General features: G+C 46.1%; 1 protein-coding gene across 3 annotated transcripts in view; it reads right to left on the bottom strand.

The window, feature by feature from the left end:
* The window catches only part of CIZ1 (CDKN1A interacting zinc finger protein 1), a 579,230-nt gene that overhangs the window by 147,628 nt on the left and 414,199 nt on the right, over nucleotides 1-17,403 (bottom strand). For all 3 annotated transcript variants that reach the window (XM_069236987.1, XM_069236989.1, XM_069236988.1), the window contains exon 11: nucleotides 12,053-12,146. In XM_069236987.1, coding sequence (XP_069093088.1) covers nucleotides 12,053-12,146 — 94 coding nt within the window. The remainder of the gene's footprint in view (nucleotides 1-12,052; nucleotides 12,147-17,403) is intronic.

The raw sequence follows: 17,403 nt of genomic DNA, 5'->3' as shown, positions 1-17,403 counted from the left end.
CACCTCCACCGCCCCGTCAACAGAGCTCCACCAACCGAATCACGTTACGTGATTCGGCGTGGCGGTGTTCTGTTGACGGGGTGCTGTCGGCGTTGATCGTCGGAGGGGGATGGGGGGTGTTGTGTGCGTGCATGAGGGTATGTGTGTGAGTATGAAGAGGGGAAGGGGTGTGTGAGTGCGAGTATGCATGTGGGGTGTAGTGTGTTTGGAAATGTGTGCGTGTCTGCCTGTATGTATGTCTGTATGGATGTGTGCGTGTATGTCTGAATGTGGGTGTGCGTGTATGACTGTGTGTGTGTTTGTTGACACGTTTGTTTGTGTGTGTGCTGGTATGTGTGTTGGTGGTGTCTGCATGCGTGTCGGGTGTGTGTCTGGGTAGTGATGTCGGGGTTAGGGGTGGGGAGGGGGTTCCTGCCACCTCTGGGGGGTGGCAGGGGGGTGGGGGGTGTCGGGGAAGGACTTGGGGTGGGGGAGACACCTATCAGTGCCAGGGAAGGGATTCCCTGGCACTGATAGTGCTTACCGCCATGGATTTCATAGCGGTTCCCAACCCCATGAAATCCATGGCGGTCAGCCGGGTCATGATACTGCTTGCAGTCTTGTGACGGCTGCCGGACTGGAGACCCAAGTCTCCAGTCCACCCTGGTGGTCGGTTCGGAGAAGTGGCGGATGACCATGGCGGAATTCATAATTCCAATTTGTTTACCGCCAGCCTGTTGGCGGTAAGACCGCCACTTCTCCGCCAACCGCCAGGGTTGTAATGACCCCCATAATGTTGCTAAGGAGCTGCTGCACTCCCTGCACTCCCCCCACACACATTTAAAAAAATGGTTGGTGGTGTCTGTCTTTTCTAGGAGCTCCACCATGTTGAAAACTATCATTTTAAAAAGCCCTAGTGCATTAAGAAAAACACTGAAGTATACAAAAGTAAAAGAAGGAATGCTTGAAAGACTCTCAGCCACTGGTAATCACTCGGGCTGCATCCCAATCCATAATTATTTTGCAGACCATACCACTTCAGTTTGGACCCAGCCATATGCAAATCAGTCTTGACCCTGCACCAATGGGAACAAGCCAGCCTGAACTGCCAGGCCAGGTTATCCCTGAGCCAGAACACAAGCCACTCAGGGCTGATTTTGCCTTACTTAGGGCTCCATCAACAAGGTATAGCTTGGTTCCAGTGACACTGTGTGCACAGGATCCACGTCTGGACATACTCACTCCACAAGACAGACTGAAGTATACAAAAGTGATAAATGGAAGGCTTAAATTACTCTCAGCCACTGCTAAGTACTCGGGCCGCATCCCAATCAGTTGTCACTTTGCACACCATGCCAACGCAGTTTGGAATCAGCCATATGCAACTCAATCTTGACACTGCTCCAATGGGAGCAGTCCAGCCCAAACGTCTCGGTTCTCCCTGAACCAGAGCACAAGTAACCCAGGACCTGTTTAGCCCTAGTAAGGACTCATCTGCCAGGGATAGCTCTGTTCCAATACTAGGGCATTTTGGGGTGTTCCTTGCCAGAGCAGGGAATAATAAATAAGTGGCACCTGCTGCTCATTTATTATTCTTTTTTTTAGCCTTTTTTCAAATTTGTGGGCGCTCTGGTGACCACCTGAGGTACCCCCACTTTTTTTGTATTTTTAGAAATGCAGCTGCAGGGGGACCCACAAACTCCCACAGCCCCTACCAGCTCCCCAGCTCAACTATGAAAGGAGCTGAACATTTTTTTATTATTATTTTCCCCAAACGTGGGTGCCCAAGTGCCTACTCAGGGCATCCAGAACTAGTCAGCCACAACCCCTGCCAGCTCTTGCAGTAAGCCATTTTTGTTATTTAATCTTTCAAAATTGGGGAACCCATGATTAGTCAGTCATTAGGGTACATGGGGTGACCCCCCCAATTCCTGTTTTGTCCAGATAACTGTGATGTTGAAGTCATAAACATTAGACTAAGTGGCCAATACCTGCAGGGACACAGTAACACTTTTCACTGCTTGTATTAGACTGTAGCAATTCACCCTCAAAAAGTCTATTCTATACTTATATATGTATAAATAAATAAACTTCTTAAAACTACACTGCAGCACCTATACAACAACGTGCTGCCTAACAGAAGAGAGCAGCCCGATGGGTCTGCATTAGAAGAGTTATAAAGGAGCCCTGCTCCTTTAGGAGTCCTTCCTCTAAGGGATTTCATATCCCATGATACCTTGCACCAGCAGATGCCTCACAAAGTCAGCTCTTTTTGACGAGTACACGGTCTGATTCCAGAATTAACTCTCAAAATGTTAATGGTGTACGATCAAGATGAAGCTGGTGAGGAGAGTGGGCCGTCTATGACTTCACTTAAGATGTCTACGATTCATAATCTGGACTCCAAGTTAGTAACTATTTCTTCTGCATCATAGGATCTTCATTATTGTTAATTTTTATAAATGTCAAAATAAAGCAAGAAGCCTAAGATCCTCTTTCTTGTGGCTCTTGATCAGAGAATTCAGCATTATCTGAAAAGATTTCTCATAGTAGCTTGGCCTACACTAGAGTCAGTTCATGTACCAAAACAACAGTGTCTTGTGGAAGACTTCTAAGTGGCAGTTGTCATAGCTGTGGCTGCATAATAGCACTTGCAGTCGTCATGGCTGCATAAAGTAATAGCACTTGCAGTCGTCATGGCTGTATAAAGTAATAGCACCTGCAGTCGTCATGGCTGTGGCTGGATAAAGTAATAGCACTTGCAGTCGTCATGGCTGTGGCTGCATAAAGTAATAGCACTTGCTGTCATCATGATTGTGGCTGCGTAAAGTAACAGCACTTGTAGTCGTCATGGCTGCATAAAGTAATAGCACTTGCAGTCGTCATGGCTGTGGCTGGATAAAGTAATAGCACTTGCAGTCGTCATGGCTGTGGCTGCATAAAGTAATAGCACTTGCAGTCGTCATGGCTGCATAAAGTAATAGCACTTGCAGTCGTCATGGCTGTATAAAGTAATAGCACTTGAAGTTGTCCGTGGCTGTATAAAGTAATAGCACTTGCAGTCGTCATGGCCGAGGCTGCATAAAGTAATAGTACTTGCAGTCGTCATGGCTGTATAAAGTAATAGCACTTGCAGTCATCATGGCTGTGGCTGTATAAAGTAATAGCACTTGCTGTCATGGTTGTGGCTGCATAAAGTAATAGCACTTGTAGTCGTCATGGCTGCATAAAGTAGTAGCACTTGCAGTCGTCATGGCTGTGGCTGGATAAAGTAATAGCACTTGCAGTCGTCATGGCTGTGGCTGGATAAAGTAATAGCACTTGCAGTTGTAATGGCTGTGGCTGCATAAAGTAATAGCACTTGCTGTCATGGTTGTGGCTGCATAAAGCAATAGCACTTGTAGTCGTCATGGCTGCATAAAGTAGTAGCACTTGCAGTCGTCATGGCTGTGGCTGGATAAAGTAATAGCACTTGCAGTCGTCATGGCTGTGGCTGCATAAAGTAATAGCACTTGCAGTTGTAATGGCTGCATAAAGTAATGGCACTTGCAGTTGTCATAGCTGTATAAAGTAATAGCACTTGCAGTTGTCATGGTTGTGGCTGCAAAAAGTAATAGCACTTGCAGTCATCATGGCTGTGGCTGCATAAAGTAATAGCACCTGCAGTTGTCGTGGATGCATAAAGTAATAGCACTTGCAGTCGTCATGGCTGTGGCTTCATAAAGTAACAGCACTTGAAGTCGTCATGGCTGAGGCTGCATAAAGTAATAGCATTTGCAGTCGTCATAGCTGTGGCTGCAAAAGGTGATAGCACTTGCAGTCGTCATGGCTGTACAAAAATAATAGCACTTGCAGTCATCATGACTGTGGCTGCATAAAGTAATAGCGTTTGCAGTCGTCATGGCTGTGGCTGCAGTCCCACATATGATACTGCCTGTGATGTCTAATCTTTTATTCTCGCTATTGGGAGGAGCCAAAGACTCAGGGTCAAACCATGTCTTCTCCTTACAGTCAAGACTATCACCAAATCCAGCGTTGGCACTCCCTTTATAAATGTAGGGTCCTCCTGTGGAGGTCTGTATTTCTTTAGTAAGCTAAATGAAGACATGTCCACCATGCCAGCTGTGAGGAATCTGTTCTCTGGCAACTTTTAAATATGGTGCCAATGGACAAAAGGCTGGGGAGAAGCTCTGGGTTCTAAGGTCACCATTATGACAGAAACTTATAACTGTGATATCTCCATAGAGATGTTCAACTTTAAATACCCCACGCCATGATATCATGAAAGGTGGTGATGCCCAAAGGGGAGACCTTTGAGGGAGATGCAGTAAAAAAAGAAGGTATTTCGGAGGACACCGAGTTTATCATCTGTAACAGATGATCTTTGAGAACATGAAGGGGTTCAAGTATGTCTACGCTTTCTTGGCATATGTGAAGGATTATTTTCCCTCAACAGAGTGGGAAGAGTTTATGAAGAGGGGGATCTCTCTGACATTGATGATTGTTTTAGAGCAAGCAACATGGATCTTTGCCTAGGTACCATCCCAGGAGGAGGTGGAAAATTCAGAGGCTGTAGAGGTGTTTGAGGCTGATCCTTCAGTGGGATGGCAGAAGGTGAACATCACAGTGGCTGGGGAGACTGATCCAGGAAAGGCGAAAGCCTCAATCTCTTCTTTGGAGTAAAGGCAGCCTAAAGAGATAGGCAAAACACTGATAGCCTTGATGTTGAACCATCAATGGCATATGTGAAGGAGATGTCACATAGGAATGCTTTGATGACAAAAACCTGCCTATCTGATGTCGATGGCAATGTCTTTATGTTAAACGCAAGCACATTCTTGACGGTGAGCAAGCTGGGGCCTATGTTTCAGTTAAGGTGTTTGACATTGATGTGAGTCGCAGTGGCAATGTTTTTACCTTTTTCCCCTTGAATCTTCCTTTGTGGGAGGCCTAAGGGGAAACAGGTACTGTACTAGTGGAAACTGAGAGACTGATCTGGAGTTTGGGTGAAGGTTCAAATTTGATTGATATCCTGTCTGCCTCATTACGAGTGCCATAGGAAATAACACACTTATAATAAGGTAGACGGGATATTTATCAACTTGTGATGGTGTAGCATGTCTGCTAACCTCTAAATGAGGCCCGAGTGGTCCCTGGAAGCCTCGTTCCTTCCTCCTTCAACTTGACATACTCTTACTTGCCATGAGGCCTGATGCCTTAACTGTCTTTGAGTGTTGTTTCAGATTTTTTTTTCTTTTCTTTTCTTCTGTTTTCTTAACAAACATTACATTCCTTCATGTAGTAAGATGATGATAGGCAGAGCAGACATACTTAGTGTGGGCCAAGAGCAGCGTTCTTTCTTCGACAGGAGGGCACTTCATGAATAGTGAAAGCATGATGATGGGAAAAATCCAGGAAATCTCTAGAAAACAACTCACACAACCTTGAAAGGGACAAAGTCTTCGAGGGAAATGAAAAGGATCCATAATGAAAATTTCCATAAGATAGGCGTTTATTTACCTATCGCATAAGTCGGATAAGAGATCGGACTCTGAAATTTGGAAGTCTCTGATTTCTTAAAGAATCATGGTGCTTTTTTTAAGTCGTCTAACGTAAGCAGACCAGGCTGCTTTTTTTTTATTTAGACATATTAAGCGGCATATTGTACTACTGGTGCTGTAATGTAAATTTGAGAAGATTTATATATTATTAATTTATTGTACAGCTTCAAAAACGTTTGCCTAGGTTCTTTGAGAACGATTATCTGCACTTGGTCATCCCGGACTCTTCAATCTGCCACAGTCTGAAATATCGGATAAAAAGTGTTCCGGGGATCCTGCATGCAGTAGGGAAGTATTTTCCCGGTTAAAGCTATCAATGAAGATGCTATGATGCATAAGTTACTATTCCTTGTTGTAGGAAAGTACCCTCTTTTTGGCATGGTTACCCCCACATTTTGCCTGCTATCAGTGAGCTAAGACTGTTTTTACTGGGATCTTGCAAATCAGGACCCCAGTGATTGTGCTCTCTCCCTCTAAATTCAGTAACCTAGGACCTTTGTGCACTCCACAGTTGGTGTCCCCTTATAAGTCCCTAGTATATGGTACTTAGGTACCTAGTGTAGGAAGCTGGCCTGGTGTGTGGTGAGCACCTATGGTGTTATCACCTTAGACCAGGTTCAGGTATCCCCTATCAGTGAAGTGTAGGCAGTGTCTAGAAGCCAGGCTCTCTAGCGGTAGCTGTGAATGAGCAAGCAAGACTTATCTAAGAGACGTGCAAAGTTATGCAATACCACAGTAGTCACACAGCCCTTACACACATGAAAGAAAACACTCAGTTTTACATAAATAAAGGTACTTTATTATAATAACACAAACACTAGAATACTAATAAGCAGTCCCCCAACAGGAAGTAAGTAAACACACTATTATATACACCTTAGCAATCAGTGAGGAGCATAAAAAGCAACAAGCACTGGCAAAGGTAATAGAAAGTAGTGTAGGTCCTAGGGGAGGGCCAATCCATATACTAAGAAAGTGAAACGCAAACTCCAGGTGGCCACTTGATTCTGATATCTTGAAAACAAGATGTGCAGAGGCCCCTGGGATCATCTGAATGGCCAGGTCAGGCAGGTGACGTCAGTAACCCCCCTCTGATAGGTGGTCACCATGCAAAGTGACCAATCCCTCTGGTAGGGCTATTTAGGGACTCCCTTGTGGGAGAGTCCCCACATTCAGAGTGCAAGACTCCACCAGGACTTCTCTGCATTGTCTACTTCTAGTCCTGGCCACCGAAACCGCAGCTTGACACTTCACGATCCGACAAGACTGCAACTCCTGAGACGACCTCATCTTGCAACATTGTTTCCCCGGCTCCTTCCAGCAATTGCAAGATTTCCACGACTTCAGCTGCACCAAGAAGCAAAAAAGACTTTCCCTTGGAGTGAAGGAGTCACTCCCCTGCACCTCCAGGCACCTACAGCAACGATGTCTGGCTGTGTGGATCTGCTCTACTCTGGAACTGCGAAGATCCTGCAACACAGGTGGTGGTCTGGAGTGGTCCCCTTGGTCTTCTCTGCCCTCTGTCCATTTTGGGAGAAGGTGAGCCCTTGCCTCTCCTTGCAGGACAATAACCCTGTGCACTGTGACTCTTGCAGCTACGAAGGCTTGTTTTCACCTGCACCAAGGGATCTTCGGGCTCCGAGTAGCCCCGGGCTCCAGCACTTTATCCTTGCATGGACAGTCTCCTCTCTGCTGCTCCAGCGACGTGGGACTCCTCTCCAGGTGTGCTGATTGGGGCTCACTGCATCTTACTGTACCTGCAGCCAGTGGATTGCTTATAAGGGTTGCAACTGCTTCTGCTGGCTCTCCCAACTGCTAAGCATCAGCCCGGACTCCCCTCCAAGGGCCGAGTCCCCTGGACCTTGCTGCACTACTTCAGCCTTGCAATGCTTCTTTTGCCTTATCTTGCTTTTGCCAAGGCTTGTTGGTGATTCTCCTAACCACTGACCATCTGCGACTCGGGGACCAACGTGGGACATCATCTGCACGGACTCCTCTGCAGCTCCTGGGCTCCACAGCTGGTGTTATCCTTACCCTGTCGATCCGGAACTTCATTTAAGAAGGGTGGGTAGTGGCTCCTGCCCCAACTGGACACTGCATCGTGGACTGGACTCTGTCCCCTTTTTTCACAGAACCTCTTCTGTCAGAATCCACCCTTGGGTTCTTCTAGTCTGGTCCTGTTCTTGCACAATCCATTTTCTAAGCCCTCTTGTTAGTACTTGGGAAGACCAGGTACCTACCTCTGCTGTCCTGGTCGCTTGGGATCACTTATGTGCTCACCTCTTGGAGTCCCGAGTTATTTTAGCTTCCCTATAACAACTCCATATACTTTGGGTGGGGGACTTCATTTCGCATTCCACTATTTTAGTATATGGTTTGGTCCTCCCCTAGGGCCCACACTATTTTTCACTAATTCTTGCCAATGCCTGTTGTTTCTTGTGCTAATTCCTAATTATAATTGTGTGTATAAATATATATATAGTGTATACTTACCTCCTGTTGGGGGACTGTCTATAAGTAATCTAGTGTAGTGTTACTGTAATAAAGTATCTTTATTTTTGTAACACTGTGTGGTTCTTTCATGTGTATGAGTGCTGTGTGACTACAGTGGGATTGCATAAGCTTTGCACGTCTCCTAGATAAGTCTTGGCTGCTCATCCACAGCTACCTCTAGAGAGCCTGGATTCCTAGATACTGCCTTCATTCACTAACAGAGGACACCGGCACCTGGTATAAGGTGCCAACACCACACACCAGGCCAGCCTCTTACACTTGTCCTCCAGGGAACCTTTATTTGAGGGAATAAGCCATGAACATAGTAGACAGATAGAGAACAAAATCCTTATTCAAGTATATTCCACTAGGACATTTGAGCCATCTAGGCATCTGCCTAGGAATCCGAATCAAGACACTGATGTCTCAACAAGTTTCTGCTTTACCTACTTTGGAAATAGATACATTCCTTAGTAATGCAACAGCAGTCATTTTACCCCTTGTAGAATGGATTCTGGGCTTATAGTAAAATTGTAGCTGGTAACACAAAAGAATAGACAAAACAGTTTACCTAAACATTGACTCTTTTAAAGCGGCTAACTCATGGAAACTGGCCAATACTTTTTGAACTTCAATTCTCATTTAAAGCCCAGAAAGTATAAAGACCTCTCCGCTGGACGGGAGGGATTTCACAAAAAAATAAAGAAATTGTTCTGAAGTGTTATGTAGATTTGTATGGCAAAGCTAATCACCTGTGAATGTATCTAGGTGCCGGAGAAGGCGCGTGGTTCTGAAGTGCTCCTAGGTGAACATCCAGGTCTCCAGCTTCTTGCAGAAGTCGAGTAGTGGAATGGTGGTCCTAATATGTAGAAGGTGTTTTTTTCCAGCTTTTGGATGCGATGAAGGAGAAATCGGCGCCACCTGTCTTGCTTTCTGAGTGTGTGTGGTATTTGTGCAAGGAAGAGAGAGGTGGAGCACAGGTGTCTGGAGGGTTGGTAGAATTGGAGTTAGTTGTTGGTGTAGGCTGGTCAGCGTCATGAAGGGCTATGTAGGTGTGGATGACAAGATTACATTTGCAGTGTCTCTGGATGCAAAGCGAGTACAGTTCTGCGAGGTAGGGCATGGGGTGTGCGCTTCTGGGAACGTCTAGGATGCGTTTGGCAGAAGTGTTCTGGATAGTTTGGGGTCTTTGTGTCAGTTGGCTGGAGATCCAAATATGAAATTTGTTGCTGAGGCAAGTCTGCTGGTGATGAGGGCTTGGGTGACTCTTTATCTAGTGTGCGTGCAGCACTATATCGACTTTATGTGGATAATTCTTAGGTCCATCATCATCTAGAAATACTGTTGGGTTTTTTGAGGTATGCACACTTTCAGAAACCAATTGTCCAGGTAACGATAAACAAAATCATTTAATGTCTGAGCTGCACAGCCACCACTGCCATTTTTAAAAACATTAATGGTGTGGAATTGAGTCAGAAGGGAAAGACTCTGCTTTAGTAGTGATTGTTTCACACCATAAAGCTCAAGAATTTGTGATATTTCTTTGTGATCTGAATATGAAGATAGACATCATGTAGGTCTATTCCACACAGCCACTCCCTTTAATGTAACTGAAAGTAGATTTGATGCATGGCCAACATTTAATGCGTTTGCCCTTTGCCACATAAAGAATGGGTATGAATTCTAGTGACAGACTGCCACAAATGCCCATCTCTCCCTTTAGCTGGCTCCCTGAGTTGATACGGCTGCTTCTATTAGTGGTACTGCTGTGGCCACTGAGGGGTTTGAACACTGATTTGTGAACAGCGGTCATGAGGCTTGTACTGATGTCTGGGATAATCTCTTTTCCTTCAGCCAGCAGCCTTAAAGGTCTCCATCTCCACCTTCATGTGCTTCATCTGCACGCGGGACAAAGAAGGAAGACCCAGAGAAGGAAAGATTTAGTATTCTCTGATGAGCTTCTTGTTTTCATCCAGTCAGTAGGACCTGATGGCCATGGCCAAGATTCATGAGCAGTTAGATCTGAGGTATGATTAGCAAAGCTGACCACTTGCGTTGAAACAATCATGACGTCCTAAAGGACTTCTTTAAAGCTTTCCCTATCTCGAGAAAGTTTCTCAACAAACACTGAAGAGAATCCCACAAGGAACAACCACACCTTCTAAGCATTGCTGTTGTGGCTGCAGATGTACCACAGACCTTACAGCCAGGAACATCCAGCCACTTATTTTCCTTTTCAGGTGGCAGGGTAAATGTTGGGGGAAGTAGGAGGGAGCTTGCTTCCTGCAAAACCATAACTGTTTGGTTGAGGATCTATGTGCGCGAAAAGAGGTTCATAATCTGTTCTGGTAGTTAGTACTTCTGCTTTCTGGCAGAAAAAGCGCTTACTGAAGCCAAGGCTAAGCATACTTCCATAGCAGGCTACAACAAGCCAGGAACCAAAGGAAGGCGTGGTCCTGAGCTAGTGTGCTGAAGGAAAGACACAAAAATGACACAGTAGTCTTTTGAAAAGGAGGGATGGAAATATTTAGCTTGTTTGCACCTGTCACAAGTGCCTTATATCATGTATAGGCGAGATCCTGGAAGGAGGAAAAAACCTGAAAGGAGGAGACTAAGACAGCATAGGACAGTGATCTCTGATGGAATACCAAGATTAGCTGGTTTGAGACCTTCAGTGCTAACTGTATGATGATGGAAAATATTTTATGGATCTTCAACAGCATGAATGATGTCTAGATCTTCTAGAATACCTATCTCGTTTTCTAGAGTGCTGTCTAACATCCGGAGACTTTCTACGGAGTGGAGATGTTGATAAAGTTATCAGAGAAAACAAAGGCTGAGAAGAGTCAATGGACAAGGAGACTCATTGAGGAGCGGCAGGTAGTGGTGGTGGCTGCCTGGGGTCTGCAGGGACAGGCAGGTGCTGGTGAAACACCCCGTGATTATGCCGTGTGAGACAAGACACTCAACAGAAAGGTATTGCTTAATGGTGAACACACCCTACATTATTCAGAGTCTAAAGTGTCTGGGTTTGCCTAATCTACATTTGTGATTTAGGTCCTTCTAATTTCCATCTGAGTTATTTCTCTTACTTTTTGAACCTACTCCTCTGAAAGATCTGCTCAAAGTTGTCCTCCTAGGAGACGAAGAACTGCCAATTTTTTAGCATTCCCAAACTGCACCCTATTTGGAGACACTACCCTTTATCACATAATTCCTTCAAAAAGGTTTGTGGAAGTCTGCTGGTCAAATCTATTTAAATAGTATCTTACTCTATGTTTGAAGTTCTGGGGAACGGAAAAGGGGCGGGTGGCGGGAAGGGGGCAACAACAAACAGAAAAATTAAATAAATAAAAAAAAGGCTTACCTGACTGTTCCGGCTCCACTCCAGGCATAGGCTCCCATCCTGTCCTGCGGCCAATCTGAACGCTGTTCTCATGCTGATGGCAGCAGGAGAGCGCCCTGGCTTGGCAGACTAAGAGCCTCTGCCTGCTCTCTCCAGCCCAGAAACACAGTGCCGGGATGGAGAGAGCACAGTGCGCATGCGTGTTTGGCCAGCCCAAGATGTCAGGCCAAACACACATGCGCACTGAGGGGAGTGCTGTACTCTTCATCACAATGGCCCCACCCTTTAAAAATAAAACATAGTTTATTATTTTTTTAGTGTTAAAATTATGCAGCGGCTACTGCTGGCTGGGGGAGGGGATGCTTCTCTGCCACTGCAGAGCAGCCACAGCTAGAAGTTGCCATCCTTATTTAAGGAAAATGAATCAAAATCGTCCAATATGGCCTGCATTAGGCTATCAAAGCTTTATTAATAATTGGCTTTTCAAAACTGAAAATTACAATATATATTTTGTTAAAAGTGCACTGAGATCATACACCTGGGTGAGATAATTCAATACTTACGGCTATAATGAAGATCCTCTGGGGGACAAACTCTAGCACTACTTTCACGAAGGCCATTGATGTACAATAAATTACATATACAATTATATACACAATTATTATCTTTGTACCTTATGCTCTGGGGTCCGTCGGTGCAGAATTAAATCTCCACTGAAGTGGACTTGACAGGCGTTGCACCATCTCTGCTGCGGGGGCTTCACTTTTCTGTGAGAAGGAAGGAGACAAACCTTTAATGCCAATTCTAAAGAGATGAATGCTTAACTAAGCAATACTGTGTTCATGCTTCTGTCTGCCCTTTGCGACCCCCAAAGGCTCCCTCCTCTGCAGACTTCCTGTTGTACCTCTAAAACTAGCCACCATGCCTGCAACCACACACCCCAGTCTGCCCTCTGCAACTTTCCCACCTTTCAAATCAGCGCTATACTTGAAACCACCTTCCAGGTCCGCTCTCTACAATGCCTTGATCCCCTGCAGCACCCTAAAGTCTGCCCTCTGGAACCACATACTCTTTAAGACTCCCCTATTGAACTCACTCACTTCCCAAGTCCATTTTATACATCACGCCTCTTCCTAGTACTGCCATCTGCAATGCCCAGCTCTTACCATAGCCTTCCAGAAGGCCATCTGCTAACCTACTAAAGTTGTGTTCTGTAATCCCCCAAAACCTGCTCTCAGTAACCTTCCCGATCTGTCCTCTGCAACCCTACACCATGCAGGTCTGCCTTCATTAACCCCAGCAAACACCCCAATACTGCACTACCTGTTTTCTTTTGCATCAAGTTTATATTCCACATTTCTCCTAAGTTTATATCCTTGTAGCACTGCTGTCCTCTGCAAAGCCAACCTCCCAATACTTGTGTTCTTCACCGGCTAATCTGGGTTTCAGACCTAACAACCTCCGTTTCAGGAAACTCTTGGAAACCAAAGTGTTCAAACTTTCATTCTAATGGACCTATCCGCTATGAGCATGCATTGTACCTGAATAATGCTTTCTCCCCCTAATTCGATTTCCTCTAGCTTACTTTTGTGTTAAATGTGGTGCAATATAAAACTCCCAAATAAATATCAGATTATTGAAATTAAAGTGTCATTCCTGCATGTGACTATGGAGTGTCCTGAAGAGACTGATTGGGCCATGCTAACAGCTACGTACGCTTGACTCAATCCGCCAAGCAAAACCTGATTTCGAGATGGCTTTGCAGAGGTGGGAAGGTACAAGGGGAACTACAATTGGTAGTTGTTAGCAAATATGATTTTGTCGAATGATAGGGGATCACCTAGGATCCAGGGACACTGTATGGCAGGGGTGGGAAAGTGGACATTGCCCAGGGCCCCCACCTTCCAAGGCACCCCTCTCCCCAGTAAAGCGGGTGGTGCAGTCGAAATTCCTACCATAATAACCTTGTCCATAATAAATTATTTGTGTTTCTGCTTTGAATGCCACGCATTCTTACCAGAAAATGAGGTGCAGATTGACTAACGGTTTGTGCAGGACACGTTCACACAAAGTGATGCAAAGCAGCAGAATGTCTTGCAAGGGTATTTACTTGCCACCGTAAACGATATTTTGCGCTTGAAAGATACCCTTCTCTCAGTGCAAACAACTCCTTGCGTTGAGGCGCTTTGTGCCACTTTGCATTAAGGGGGCGTTAGTTACTTGGGTGTAACACAGGCAGATTACCACAACCACCCATAGTTTTTAGCGTAAAGCCCAATCTACTAAGATTGCCACACCAGGCTTACCATCTCGGACTCTTTCTCCCTCACAGACCTCTACCTCTGTATAACATTCACTTGCCTCTCTATTGCACCTATGTCTTTCAGCTTCCTTTTCTTACATGTCTTGCACTCAAGGGGCGCCAAAGGCAAGCCCGTCTGCACCCATAAGCTTCCCAGCGCCAGCCACTTTGCCCGGGGACTTCAGACAGAAGGCCACCTATTTACTTCAACAGGGATGAGTTGCTTGACCTGCCTCTGGCGTCACCCTGTGTAGGTGGCAAATAATTCTCCACCACGGACAAAGGTAACTACCACTGACCTGGGAAATAGAGATAGTGTAGGAGGCTGGCCTGGCTTATAGTGGGTACCAAGGGTACTTACACCGGGTGCCAGGTCCAGTTATCCCTTATTAGTAGATTAGTAGTGTTCTAGCAGCTAAGGCTGATAGAGGTAGCTATGGCAAAGCAGCTTAGGCTGAACTAGGAGACATGCAAAGCTCATGCAATACCACTTATATCATATAGCACAATATCATAGGAAAACACAATACTCAGAGTTACTAAAAATAAAGGTACTTTATTTTAGTGACAATGTGCCAAAAATATCTCAGAGGATATACTCCCTTAGGAGGTAAGTAAAATACACAAAATAAACACACAAACCAAAAGCAGGTAAGTAAACAGTTAGAAACGTAGTGCAAACAATGTAGTACACAATAGAATGCAATAGGAGACAATAGGCCTAGGGGCAACACAAACCATATACTAAGAAAGTGGAATGCGAACCACTTAGGGACCCCAGGCCTAGTGTAGTGTGTAGAGGGTCGCTGGGAATGTAAGAAAACACTAAGGGTGTCCAAGATACCCCACCCCAAGACCCTGAAAAGTAGGAGTAAAGTTACCCTACTGCCCCAGAAACACACTAAAGTCGTGATAGGAGATTCTGCAAGGACAACAACTGACTGCAAATCACTGAAGACGGATTCCTGGACCAGAGGACCTGCAAAGGAAGGGGACCAAGTCCAAGAGTCACGCAAGTGTCCAGGGGGGGCAGGAGCCCACTAAACCCCGGATGAAGGTGCAAACTGGCTGCCTCCGGGTGGAAGAAGCTGAAGATTCTGCAACAACGGAAGGTGCCAGGAACTTCTCCTTTGCACAGAAGATGTTCCACGGCATGCTGGAGGATGCAGAGTTGTTTCCACGCAGAAAGACCGCAAACAAGCCTTGCTAGCTGCAAAGGTTGCGGTTGAAGAAAATGGGTGCTGCCCGGCCCCAGGAAGGACCAGGAGGTTGCCCCTTGGAGGAGGAGACAGAGGGGGCGCTCAGCAGCACAGCACAGAGAGCCCATGCAGAAGCAGGCAGCACCCGCAGAAGCACCTGAACAGAGGTTCAAGAGAACTGAGCACGGCGGTCGTCTCAACACTACAAAGGAGGGTCCCACGAAGCTGGTGGTCAACTCAGCAAGTTGAGCAATGCAGGACGGAGTGCTGGGGACCTGGGCTATGCTGTGCATGAAGGATTCCTTGCAAAAGTGCACAGAAGCCCTAGCAGCTGCAGTTCACGCAGTACACAGGATTACTGTCTGGCGTGGGAAGGCAAGGAATTACCTCCACCAAATTTGGACAGATGGACCACTGGACTGTCGAGGTCACTTGGATCCAGCTCCTGTGTAGCAGACGTTTGGTGCCTGCGTTAGCAGGGGGAAGATTCCGTCGACCCACGGGAGATTTCTTCTTGGCTTCCAGTGCAGGGTGAAGGCAGACAGCCCCCAGAGCATACACCACCAGGAAACAGTTGAGAAAGCAAGCAGGATTAAGCGCTACAATGTTGCTGGTAGTCGTCTTGCTACTTTGTTGCAGTTTAGCAGGTGCCCTGGAGCAGTCAGTGGTCGATCCTTGGCAGAAGTCAAAGAGGGAGATGCAGAGGAACTCTGGTGAGATCTTGCATTCGTTATCTGAAGAGAAGCCAACAGGAGAGACCCTAAATAGCCCTCAGAGGAGGATTGGCCACCTAGTCAGGTAAGCACCTATCAGGAGGGGTCTCTGACATCACCTGCTGGCACTGGCCACTCAGAGGCCTCCATTGTGCCCTCACACCTCTGCATTCAAGATGGCAGAGGTCTGGGACACACTGGAGGAGCTCTGGGCACCACCCCTGGGGTGGTGATGGACAGGGGAGTGGTCAAGTTTCACAGCAGAGCAGGGGCTGGGGATGCCTGAACCGGTGTAAACTGGCTTATGAAAGGAGGGCACCATCTGTGCCGTTCAAAGCATTTCCAGAGGCTGGGGGAGGCTACTCCTCCCCAGCCCTTAACACCTATTTCCAAAGGGAGATGGTGTAACGCCTTCTGTCAGAGGAAATCCTTTATTCTGCCTTCCTGGGACTGGGCTGGGCGCATTGGGCCCTAAGATTTGCACACTTTATAGTATTGGGGGACCTTAATCTGCATATGGATGAAATAGGAAACAGTAAGATGGCACCACTGTTAGATACTATAATTCTTCCAAAATGTGTTTAGCCCCAAACATAAAGGTCATGAGCTTGATCAGATTGTTTCTAATATCAGACTACACCTTGAAGACCCTGCATCACTAGTCTGGACAGAGCATTATTTAGTCAAGTTTTTTCACCTATATTAGTAAAATCCTAACCCATGACAAATAAAAACTCCATCAGTCACAAGAGCATTTCATAAAAATCTACCTTCGGAATTTATTTGCTCTCTGGAGGGGAGTATCCCCTCTCTCTCGGGTCCAGTGGAGGAAGACCTCCAATAAGCTAGCACCGGTCTCCTCACATACACCCTGCAGAAACACACCTTCCAGCCCTTGGTTTAAAGATAATGTCAGGATTCTGAAGAAACAATGCAAAATATTAGAGGCAATGGTGAAAAAACTACATGGCCGAGGACCGAGACATCTACAAGACAGTCCTAAAAAATACCATGCAGGGATCAGGACAGCAAAACAGCACACTTTGAGTAGAGGATAGAGAAAGCAGGCAATACATTTAAGGAAATCTTCAGTCGTTAAAAACGTCATGTTCCCAGAGGCCTGCACTAGACAGCACCAAACCACTACAAAATGGTGCAACCAGTTGGCCTTTTACTACCAAGATAAGATTACAGCTCTTCAAGCCAACCTAATGTAAGTGATCCAGCCGGAGAAGAGTCAGTTGGAGTCAGTTTGCTCCAGCTCAGTCACTCCCACCATTGCTTCACTTTTTAATCTTCAGCCTATCCCTTTGGAGGAATCCTTGACGACCATACATGTCCTCTAATCAGGATCACCAGCTGATCCCTGTCCTTTAAATCTATTAGTGATGGGTGCAGCTGCCATTAATACAAAGGCTAAAAGGGTGCTCGATGCGTCGTCGTCCTCAGCAACAGTCCATGCGTCATGGAAGCAGGCTAAAGGTCTGCCTCTCCTAAAAAAGCCCGCAGTGGACCCTACGGAGCAGTCAAACTATAGGCCAACCTCTCTACTGCCAGCATTGTCCAAGGTACTGGAAAATGTGTGAATCAACAGCTGTATCATTACCTCAAAACTAATGAGCTGTTCCATTCCAGCCAGTCTGGCTCTAGGTCAAGCCTCAGTACTGAGACAGCACTGATCGAACTCACGTAACACATTAGCGGTACCTCAGACGTGGCGGGGAAGGCCGTCCTGATTAGGTTAAATCTGTCAGCAGCCTTCCATATGTTCCCTCATTCTATGCTCCTAGCACACTTCCAAACCACTGGA

This window comes from Pleurodeles waltl, chromosome 6 (genome assembly GCF_031143425.1).
Source record: "Pleurodeles waltl isolate 20211129_DDA chromosome 6, aPleWal1.hap1.20221129, whole genome shotgun sequence".
NCBI classification, from domain to species: Eukaryota; Metazoa; Chordata; class Amphibia; order Caudata; family Salamandridae; genus Pleurodeles; species Pleurodeles waltl.
The sequence above is the reverse complement of the archived record's forward strand: the minus strand, read 5'-3'. Positions and strand labels throughout refer to the sequence as shown.